General features: G+C 50.2%; 4 protein-coding genes across 4 annotated transcripts; 3 read left to right on the plus strand and 1 right to left on the minus strand.

The window, feature by feature from the left end:
* Nucleotides 1-729: 729 nt before the first annotated feature.
* On the plus strand, nt 730-3,474 carry ALT_9042 (alpha-L-rhamnosidase; the record flags this gene model as incomplete). Its single annotated transcript, XM_033563444.2, has 1 exon — nt 730-3,474. One exon carries the CDS (start codon nt 730-732, stop codon nt 3,472-3,474), a length of 2,745 nt encoding a protein of 914 aa, XP_033419335.2.
* A 794-nt stretch (nt 3,475-4,268) lies between these two features.
* On the plus strand, nt 4,269-6,130 carry ALT_9043 (alpha-L-arabinofuranosidase A; the record flags this gene model as incomplete). The annotated part of the gene is made up of 2 exons (XM_033563443.2): nt 4,269-5,129; nt 5,222-6,130. The coding sequence occupies 2 exons, from the start codon at nt 4,269-4,271 to the stop codon at nt 6,128-6,130; spliced, it is 1,770 nt and encodes a 589-aa protein (XP_033419334.2).
* Nucleotides 6,131-6,471: 341 nt separating this feature from the next.
* ALT_9044 (fungal specific transcription factor domain-containing protein) lies at nt 6,472-8,123 on the minus strand (the record flags this gene model as incomplete). Its single annotated transcript, XM_089600524.1, has 3 exons — nt 6,472-6,693; nt 6,793-7,550; nt 7,709-8,123. The coding sequence occupies 3 exons, from the start codon at nt 8,121-8,123 to the stop codon at nt 6,472-6,474; spliced, it is 1,395 nt and encodes a 464-aa protein (XP_089455021.1).
* A 1,133-nt stretch (nt 8,124-9,256) lies between these two features.
* ALT_9045 (uncharacterized protein) lies at nt 9,257-10,670 on the plus strand (the record flags this gene model as incomplete). The annotated part of the gene is made up of 3 exons (XM_033563441.2): nt 9,257-9,477; nt 9,537-9,600; nt 9,675-10,670. 3 exons carry the CDS (start codon nt 9,257-9,259, stop codon nt 10,668-10,670), a joined length of 1,281 nt encoding a protein of 426 aa, XP_033419332.2.
* Nucleotides 10,671-10,710: the final 40 nt, after the last annotated feature.

The following is a 10,710-nucleotide window of genomic DNA, read 5'->3' on the forward strand; positions in this document are numbered from 1 at the left end:
CACCCTCAAACTCTACTCTAACACCCTATGCGCAGTATCTGTATTACTATCGATCAATACTACAATTCGGTTCCAATAAGTTTGAAACCCTCCCAAGGTTTCCAAAAGCATCTTCTGAGTCACGGGTGGAATAGAGACCAAGTCCTTATGCCCCAGCCATCAGGAATGACGGATTACAAGGCATTCAGAAGTACCTTTGGAAAGAGAAAGAGAGTAAGTCGCAGCATATCTGATTGAACAGTAGGTCTGGTCTGGACTTTCGGACTTAGACAAGCTGCCACTGCATCCGGGGGATTCATGGGAATACGCATACGGCGCTAAACTAACATGGCGCTCGGATGCCGATTCAGCAATTCGAGTTTTAGCTTCTATTGTTCTTTTTCTAAGGTCCAAACCCACTAATTTCCTTTTTGGGAAGTCCACCGGTGGCTTGAGAACGCCTGCGGAAAATGAGCCAATCAGAGCGCGACGATTCCGCAGTCACTTGTAAACCCTCATCAACTCTCATGATCTTCGCTTCTGCTATGCGAATGTCGGACGATCTACGGTCCAACAAGACAGATGTGACCAAGTAGGCGAGATATTTTATTGACTCCTCGGAATAATGGACAGCGAGTTGAGCACGGGATGAGACAAGACGACTCGAGAAGATGGCCTGCCACTTTCTCTATCTCTCTTCTTTCCACCAGAAAGAGAGAAATCGAAGCAATCTCATGAACATCGCCAAGTATGGCAGAAATTATTGCACTGCGCTTTGAGCACCATCCTTCTGGGCTGGGTGTACATAGCTCCTCGCCTCGTATATCCTGGACATTCTCTGCTATTGACGAGTCTATCCGTGACTGGAAACAATGCCAGTATGAGATTGCCGTTCAGCGTCAAACTGGGCTGCCGGCACACCTCGTTGTCCAAAGCGCAGAGTCATCTTTAGTCGCATGGCCGAGCACGCCGTTACAGTCCCGAGAACAAGCTCAGGTCCGAGTTCGAGTGCGTGGAAGCTGGATGGATCGAGCAACCGGGTGCGCACATTCGGATTGGTCTGCATGGTCATCTTGGGCGACGGTTGAATGCAGCCTTCTCAGTTCGCAGGATTGGACTGCTATGCCGATCTCTAGCCCATCCGTTCTGGTGAGCCCCCAAGAGCCACTAAGGCCTTTGCTCTTCCGAAAGGCCTTTGTTTTGCCTTCCGCATTTGGCTCGGTGTACCACGCCCGCTTGTATATTACAGCCTTTGGGGTCTATCGGGCATATCTTAATGGTACCCAGATTGGAGATCACGAAATGGCGCCCGGATGGACAAGCTACCACCATCGCCTTGCATATCAAGTGTTTGACGTCGGCTCCTTAATCACCACCAAGGGCGATAACGTGTTATGCATCGAGGTTGCTGAAGGGTGGTTTGCGGGCCGTTTGGGCTTTGGTGGTGGCAGGCGGTATATCTATGGAGATCGCATAGCCGTCATGGCTCAGTTGGAGGTAGGAGGCCTCGCAGCTGATCGATTCCAGGTTGTGTCCGACGAGAGCTGGAAGTGCCACCCGAGTCCCATCGTGAGCAGCGAAATTTACAACGGCGAAATCTATGATGCGCGAGCTGACGTTGGCGACTGGAACCAACATGGCCCTCTCTATATTGACGCGGACTGGGAGACAGTCTCCGTTTTGGCTTTTCCCCGTGCGCGATTATATGCGCCGAACGCCCCTCCAGCACGAATCACGGATCAATTGACACCCAAAAGATTATTCACCACCCCCTCTGGCCGGAAGATTGTTGACTTTGGCCAGAATCTGGTCGGAAAGCTTCTCATACATTCCATGACGCTTCCGGTGAACGCAACAGTGACCTTCACCCACGCAGAGGTGATGGAAGACGGAGAATTGGGCACGAGACCTCTTCGCGGTGCACAATCCGTTGATACTGTCGTCTCATCAGGGCGGCCGTTGATTGATTGGTCGCCGAAATACACCTTTCATGGCTTTCGATTTGTGCAAGTCGATGGATGGGATCCTGAAACGGAGCAGTTCTGGCAGACTAACATTCGTGCACTCGTAATCCACACTGATTTCAAGCGGACGGGGCGGTTCGAGTGTTCCAATATGGCCATTAATCAATTGCATCAGAATGCCTGCTGGAGCATGCGTGGGAACTTCTTGTCAATTCCGACGGACTGCCCCCAACGGGACGAACGCTTGGGATGGACAGGAGATATTCAGGTTTTTGGCCCATCTGCAACATTTTTGTATGACTGTATTGGCATGCTTTCAGAATGGTTGGAAGATGTTGCCTGCGAGCAATCAGAGCACTACGGCGTTCCCCCGTTGGTGGTCCCCAATGTCCTGGACCAGGTGTGGCCATCCATTCCCCAGGCTTTGTGGGGTGATGTGGTGATAATTCTTCCATGGATATTGTTCCTGTCATCCGGTGATCGCGATATTCTACATCGACAGTATGCCAGCATGAGCTCATGGCTGAACCAGGGGGTCCGTCGAGGCCAAGATGGACTGTGGGATCCCGAGTTATGGCAATTGGGCGACTGGCTCGATCCCCAGGCGCCACCGGACGAGCCTGGTGATTGCAGAACAAGCGGTGCCCTGGTGGCAGATGCATACCTCGTGCATGTCACATCCCGCATGGCTGATATTGCATCGGTCCTCGAGAGGAAGACAGAGAGTACACACTACAGCTGCAAAGCTCAGCGTCTCCGTGCCCTGTTCCAGGACAGGTACATAACACATTCCGGCCTCATAGTCGGTGACTCCCAGACTGCCTATTCCTTGGCGATTGTTTTCGGACTTCTATCTACTAAGCACCAACTGGACACTGCGAGCCGTCAGCTCGCGGCGCGTGTACGCATGGCAAAGTTCCGCGTCGCAACCGGATTCGCCGGTACGCCTATCATTTTACGTGCCCTCACCGACACTGACAACCTCTCCCTGGCCTATCGGATGCTGCTCGAAGACCACTGCCCATCGTGGTTATATCCCATTACTATGGGTGCCACAACCATTTGGGAACGCTGGGACAGTATGCTTCCGAATGGGTCCATTAACCCCGGTGAAATGACTTCTTTCAATCATTATGCCTTGGGGTCCGTTGTCAGTTGGCTCCACGAGACTGTGGGCGGTTTGCGGCCACTCCATGCTGGCTGGCAGACTACATTGGTGTCTCCACAGCCCGGAGGGTCCTTGACGCACGCTGCAGTCTTATACGAAAGTGTCTACGGCCTCTGGAGCTGCCAGTGGAAAGTGGTTCACGATGAAGACAGAGATGGAGCGGTTATACTCTGTTTGGACTTGGTCGTCCCACCAAACTGCCAAGCCGTGGTCAAAGTCCGGACTGCTGAAGATGGATCCAGCAGTCTAGAGGAGAATGTGGGATCTGGAAATCATCGGTGGAAGGTTCCCTTCTGTCCTTGGCTATGGCCACCCCAGGCGACTGCTCCATTCATCACAAACCCTGGGCAGAATGTCAATTAGATTCGCAGTTAGAGCACACAGAATTTTGAAATCATTCCACTAATACGCAGTCTTCGCAATCAGCAAATAGGGGTAGTAAATTTCGATCTTTGAACCCATCCTGGAACCCATCACGGTGGGTGGGTCTTATGTTCTACCGAAGCGATCTGGCGTAAGGTTTTCCAAGAGAGCGTCATTTGTCTTACAGGAATCAGGTCCACTCGGCGATTTGCAGTTTTTGGAGTAGCGTAAACTAAAACTGAATTTATTTGAAGTTTTCCCTGCATTTTAAGTCATCAATAGCCCATATAGCCGGCGCATTTTAGTTGCGGGTGAGTGGATTTGTTGCCTGCATCTTCGGTGAAGCTCTCACCGAATCTTTTCACCCTTTCAAGACCAGAGAGTCTAATGTCCCACCCTCGGATCGATGCTCCACTGTTCGAGGTTGGGGGTTCTTCCATTGAACATGCGGGGAAAGCACGCGGTGTCGCATGTGTATAAAGGCCCGTTCCCCGGACCTGTCTCTTGAGGGAACCAGACCAGGTCAACTTATCAAATGTGTTGATCAGAGGAAACCTTATCTGCCGCTTAGAAATCATGATTCTGTCTTCTATTTTATGTTTCGCTGCTAACGTAGCGGCGTTGACGCTTGACATCGCTTCGTCTGGAGGCAATCAGTCAAGTCCACTCTTGTATGGACTTTTGTACGAGGTAAGTCCGCGGTTCCCCTTTGTGTCAATCTCCGCAAACCTGGAATTGAAATTGACGTTCCACGGGATATCTACCACTCGGGTGATGGTGGCCTCTATGGTGAGATGCTCCGGAACCGAGCATTCCAAGGATCCTCGTCTGGTGGAGCTGCCAGTCTAGCACGCACCACAGATTATTGGCATCCTGTTGGTAGAGTTTCGCTAGCCATCGACACATCTTCCCCCGCCATTTCGTCCAGCCTGCCATACCAGATGCGAATGGATGTGCCAGCGGGAACCACTGGAACTGTAGGATTCTACAATGAAGGCTTCTGGGGTTTCGACGTTGACGCGACCAAGCGTTACATCGCTAGCCTCTACATGCGCGGCAATTATTCCGGGACTATCGACTGCTACTTCCATAGCAACACAACTGGGCAAGTCCTTGGATCCACGAGCATGAGTATCGATCAGACATCATCTGCGGGATGGGTGCAGAGCTACTCCGCGACGTTCCGGCCAAGCCGGACTGGCTCCGACGGCAACAATACGTTTTATTTCACGTTTGATGGTTCGAAACTCGCAGGGCAAAGTGTCTATTTCAACGTTCTCAGCTTGTTCAAGCAGACGTTTGATAACCGGTACAATGGCGTGCGCGAGGATCTTGCCGAGGCGTTGCTCAACATGAACACGAAATACATCAGATTGCCTGGTGGAAATAATATGGAAGGCAGCGAATCTCCTTATGAATGGAAATGGAACGAAACCCTCGGTCCCCTTACGAGTCGTCCAGGCCGCCCTGGCACCTGGGGTGATATCAATACCGATGGATTCGGTCTTCTGGAGATGATGCAAATGGCACAAGATCTGGGCCTTGAGGTGATTCTAGGTATCTGGGCTGGTCTGGACCTGAACGGTGAGGTTGTCTCTGTGGCCCACCTACAGCCATACATAGATTCAGTCATGAATGAGTTGGAGTTTCTCCTGGTAAGTTGAACCGCCTCATATCCTCTATGTGCCCGTGTCCACGGATGCGCCGCCCGGCTCTAGAAATGCGAAACGATCGCTGACGGGACCAGGGAGAGAAATCTACCACGTACGGAGCGAAACGAGCTGCTTTGGGGTTTCCTTCACCGTTTACCATCAACTGGATTGAGATTGGCAATGAAGACTACCTCAATGGTGGAACGAACTCCTACTATTCGTACCGATTTATGGCCTTCTACAACGCCATTCACGCTGTGTATCCGTCCATCAAACTCATCTCCACCATCAACCCAAACCCAGTCACATCCAACGGCAGCTCGCTGGACCTTCATATCTACGGCAATGAGAACTACTTCGTCTCTCTTTTCAATACCTTTGACCAAGCTAGCCGCAAATACCCCGTCTTCGTCAACGAGTACGCAGCAACCAACACGGGATCTAACAACAATGGCCAGGTGGGAGCGCAAACCCTCGGGATGTCTTGCGCGGAGGCCATATTTCTCTTGGGCTGCGAAAGGAACTCGGATGTCATTGTCGGCTCTGCCTATGGTGCCTTGATCAAGAACTACAACGAAGCCCCTGACACAGTGGCCGTGATAAAGCACACCGCAAATGAGGTCCTCTATACTATCAGCTACTACGTCCAAAAGCTTTTCGCGGACAATATGGGCACCATAACTCTGCCCGTGACCGCGACAAATGGTGGATTGGGCCCCATCTACTGGTCCGCAACAGCCAACAGTTCTTCCACTATCCTCAAGCTCGTCAATCACAACGGGAACACCGGCTCGTCCAACGCCGTGCAGGTCAACGTCAAAGGTTCGTCCAAGACGACTGCCTCTCTGATTACCTTGACTGCCCCAAATTCAGCAAGTGTCAACAAACTGCCATCCTTGGGAGGTGAAAGCAGTACCATCACTACCACAACCTTGTCTGGTCGCGCTGGTAGCTTCGCCATCAGCTTCAGCAATCCTTATGAGATTGCTATCTTGGTTGTCTAAACAAACCTGCTTGACCGAACGCAGATTGACATACAGATAGATGCTGAAATATTTGACATGACCAGTTTCTCTTCCAGTTAAGTTGTGGACATAAGGGTTAGAGCTTGGCTTGGTGACAGCACATTGCTGCAGGCCGGAATCACCAGATGAATTCTTGTTCAGTCAAATATATAGCACGGTTATCCATTATCCACAGTCGGCTTTGTACTAAGCGCCTTTCAGAGGAAGATAGATAAATATGGAATCTTGATCATGAGTTGAAATCCATTCAAGCCATCAAGTAGTTGCATTGGCACTGATCGTACCTGCGACGACATCTCGTTTTTGCTATCAGAAATCTCTTAGCCGACCCCAAATGCGGGCAGTCGACCCTTCTCAGTGAACATATGTGCCTGTGTGGAGATAATCTCCATCTCCACGGCCGTGTGTGGATCGATGGCCTTCTCCTCGAGTGGCAACGCGTACTCGAAGAGAAACCGCACCATCCAACGGTCGAGGCGATGGGGGTGATGGTGGTGGGAGAGGAGCAGGCAGTTATTCTGAAATTCCATCAAACGGTTTATCTTCAGTGAACTGTTAGCTAGACGAAAACAGGAATGAAAAAAAGGGACAAAAAGAGGAATTTACGACACTGCAATTCAGCGGATCAAGGAATAGTTTACCATGGTTTTGACAACGGGCCAGTACTCTCCCAACTCGAGCAAGGCCTCAAAATTCGCTTCGAGGAAGAGGCGTGACTGCGGAAGCTCGTTCTCATCTCCGAAAAGGAGAGTGTGAAGAAGAACAGATGAAGAGACGATGGCCATGTGGCCAACGGTTGGATACACGGCCTCGCATCCGGGCTGTTTTCTTCCGCGGTCGAGCCAGGTGCTATAACTGAGAGCATGGTGTTTACATCGAACTGCAAACTGCCGAGCACGCATAGTCAGCGTGGAGCGTGTATCAAGGTACTGGTAGAAAAGTAATGTGGCGTAATGGTGGAAGCCAAGATGGAGGCCGATGAAGGTGCCCCCTGTGCCCCGTTTGCTGTGTTCGATGAGGTTTGACTCGGACAACTGGACATTGCTTGGCAGTCTACTTTGCCAGTCATCCAACTGCTGCGCAAGACGATCTGTGTCTTGTTCGATTTGGTCTGGATGCAGCCCCTCGCTGTTAGCGGCGCGCCAGTTGAGCTCCTGGATTGGGCTGAACACTTCAATGAGCGTGGCCATGTGGGCCCATAGGCCAGGGCTCCTACTTGGAGCGGTGGGGTCATTCAATGGCTCATCCGGAGTCATGCCGGCAAACAGGCGCTCATCCATGGGTAACCGAGCCGGTCGAGGCCAATCCCTCATTTGGCGGGGAAAGCCCAGGCTCGAAGAGCACCAGTTGTCTGCAGCAAAAAGCGCCCACCAGATTCGGATTCGGAGCTCATGAGAGACTGGGTTATCATTGCTTTGCGTCATACGTGATTCCAGCAATTGCATCATTGCACTTGCCGTTCCTAGCATCACATTTGACATGAGTATCTACCTATCCAGAGAACGGTGGCGTCCACACGCAACTAGAAACGCGTGATTTGAATCAGAAAAAACTCACGGAAGAATAGGAATTCTGATGATGGGTTTGCATGCGCCACGCATAGATTTGCGACTAGAATGCAAGTTTGGATATTGTCTAGGCAAACATGCTCCAGATTGATCTGGAGTAAGCGTTTGGACTCCGCCGTGAGCAGAGGCGCAAGGGACCGGAGACTTGGCTGATTCGAAACGTGTGCCCCCATTGCACAGATCGCGAGAATCAAAGCTCTGCTGGCTTGCCGGTCACGAATGTCCTTCCACAGGGTCGCGTCGTGAAAAATGCTATGTGGTCGACCGTGAATCTTGGACAGATACTCATGGACAAGCACAGCAACGGATCCATCGTCGGCGAGGAAGTCATCTACTCTCTTGTCCCGAGTCTGCGATTCTGTTGACGACTGACTGTCCGGCCGACGGGCGTTGAGAGCCCGCATCCTGAGTAGGTTGGCCTGCGAGCGTGAACATGGAAGATGATGGCGCAGACACCGGTCACAGGGAGCCGATAAAGCACAACCCCTGCCAGGAATACACTTGCGCTTGGCATCTCGACATTGTAGACACGATCTCATGGTCGATACAGGGTAAAATGCAAGGCGAACAAGCAAAAGAGTGTGGGATGGGGAATGTTCCGTGGCCCGCATTTCCCCGCAGTTCGCCAGTGAATCTGACAAACACAGAGGAAGACTGCAGAGAGACCGAAACTTTAAGGCAAACAAAAGTCCCCTAATTATATAACACAAAATTAATCTAGAGATAAGAGAGGAATATTGACTATCTTGATAATCTAAACTCTTTTCGTAAACTTTCGTATATTCAAGAATGTATTAAGGGAGTATAACTTTATAAGTAGAGTCTTTACTAGTAGTAATATCTAATAAGGATAAAGCCTATAACCGTCCTAGTAAAAGACTATTGGTCTATAGGAAGTAATTTTATATTAACTTAATAGTCTAGTAGTGTAGATATTCCTACTAAAAAATGATAAAGATCTATGTAAGGGCCCTATGTTTCTATTAAATATAATTATTATAGTACTCATAATATTAGCTATTGTTTAGTATATTTAGAATAGACTAATTTGTCTCTATACTTAATAATAGTATAGATTTCTTTAATCTCATTGGTATGGTGTTTATGTAGACTACTCAGAGTTCTTCCTAAGTAGAATGATATTACCATACTATTTCGTATCCCTACTAAGTATTATTATTGTATAGTCAGGATTCAAATTACTATATAGTTAGTTGCTTACTGCCAGCAGGAAACTATGAACTACTAACATACTGAAATACCTAGAGATGTATTTTCAGTTTTGTCCCAATTGCCCAAGTAGCCGAGGGGGAATACAAGACCCGACGGAGCAATTGGTAACCCGACTCATAATATCTCGGTGCCGACCCATGAACAGGATTAGCATTAACAAGGGTACTTTTGTCACGAATCATGTACTCTAGTCCACCCCTAGATATAAATAATCTGTGATCTGTACACTCGCTTGCTGGAATTGACTTCCTCCATGCCTAAACATTTCCCCCGGCCCTCAATCCTGGGCACAGTCATCATAGTCATGGCTTCGTTTCTCCTGGCGCCATTCACGCCGCTGACTCTCCGGATCAAAGTCTTGGGCGTCAGTCGATTATTCGGATCATTCGAGAATCTTCATGGCGAAGACACCAAAGTCATTCCGGATACCTTGTTCACAGAAGATTTGCACTACCATGCCCCGTCGCATCAGCTGTTCGGCGCGTCCGAAAGTGAGGACAAGACCAGGAATACATGGTTTCCTCCGTGCGTCGGCTATCAATCTGAGCCATAATAAAGACACATGCTGATCAGATTGCACAAAGATTGACCAACTGGAACGAACCGGAGTCGATCGGCCAAGGAACCATTATCGTGATTGATGCCAATGTACCTTATCACCTACCTTCGAATTGCAAACTTCTCCCTTCCCAGAAGCGCGATGGCTAACAAACAGTGGATAGACCTTGAGTGCTACACGCCTGACGCTGCTTAATTTCAAGGGACCCTTCAACACCCATGGAATCGATATCTACTCTCCTCCAGAGGATCCAAGCTCCGTCTACATTGTGGCAGTGAATCATCTGCCCAACCCGGCCTACTATGAGGCCCCCACTCGCCCGAAACCTTCCAAGGTTCCCCAAGCCCGCTCTCGGCTGGAGATCTTCCATCATAAAATCGGCTCCAAAGAAGCAACGCACCTGCGGTCCGTCTGGCATCCACTGATCCGAACCCCAAATGACGTATATTTCCAAACACTACATGAGATCTACGTCACCAACGATCATTTCTACCGCGATGGAGTTATGAGACTCGTTGAGGATCTTGCATACGGAAAGACAGCCCCGACCGACCTGATCCACCTGAAGATCGCGGATCCCATCACTCAAACCCTGAAGTCCGGAGGGGAGGTAGATGATATGGCTGGTGTGATTGGAACCGTGGCGAACAAAGGTATTCACAACAACAACGGTCTGGGTCACGGCAAAACCCCGTCGGAGATCATGATCTGCCGTACGGCCATCGGCCAGCTTCTCCTGGCGGAAGTGGATCAGCAACACAAACCCCAGCTCAAGATTCACGAGACAATTCAACTTCCCTGCACTCTGGACAATCCGTCCTACTTTGCCGATCCGTACGTTGCCAAAACCGGGAGAGATGCCAGCGGGTATGTCCTTGCTGGCCTAGCTCAGGCAATCGCCTTCCCGAATGGACTGGACCCGGTGATGGTCGTGCTGGTCCAGCCCAAGGCAAACACCAAGTCCAAGATCAAAGACAAAGACGGCAACAAGTGGACACAAAAGGTGATTTTCCAAGATGACGGCCATATTCTCCGAACCGCCAGCACAGCTGTTCTGGTAGCAATTGACCCGGATGAGAACAATGGGAAAAAGCAAGCAAACCTCTTTGTGACCGGTCCGCTGGCCAAAGGGGTCGTGGTCAGTAGGATCGACCTTTGAAGTCTGACTTGTCTGTCCTCGAAGTCACGGCTTGTCTCCC

This window comes from Aspergillus lentulus (assembly GCF_001445615.1).
Source record: "Aspergillus lentulus DNA, contig: Alt17, strain: IFM 54703, whole genome shotgun sequence".
NCBI classification, from domain to species: domain Eukaryota; kingdom Fungi; phylum Ascomycota; class Eurotiomycetes; order Eurotiales; family Aspergillaceae; genus Aspergillus; species Aspergillus lentulus.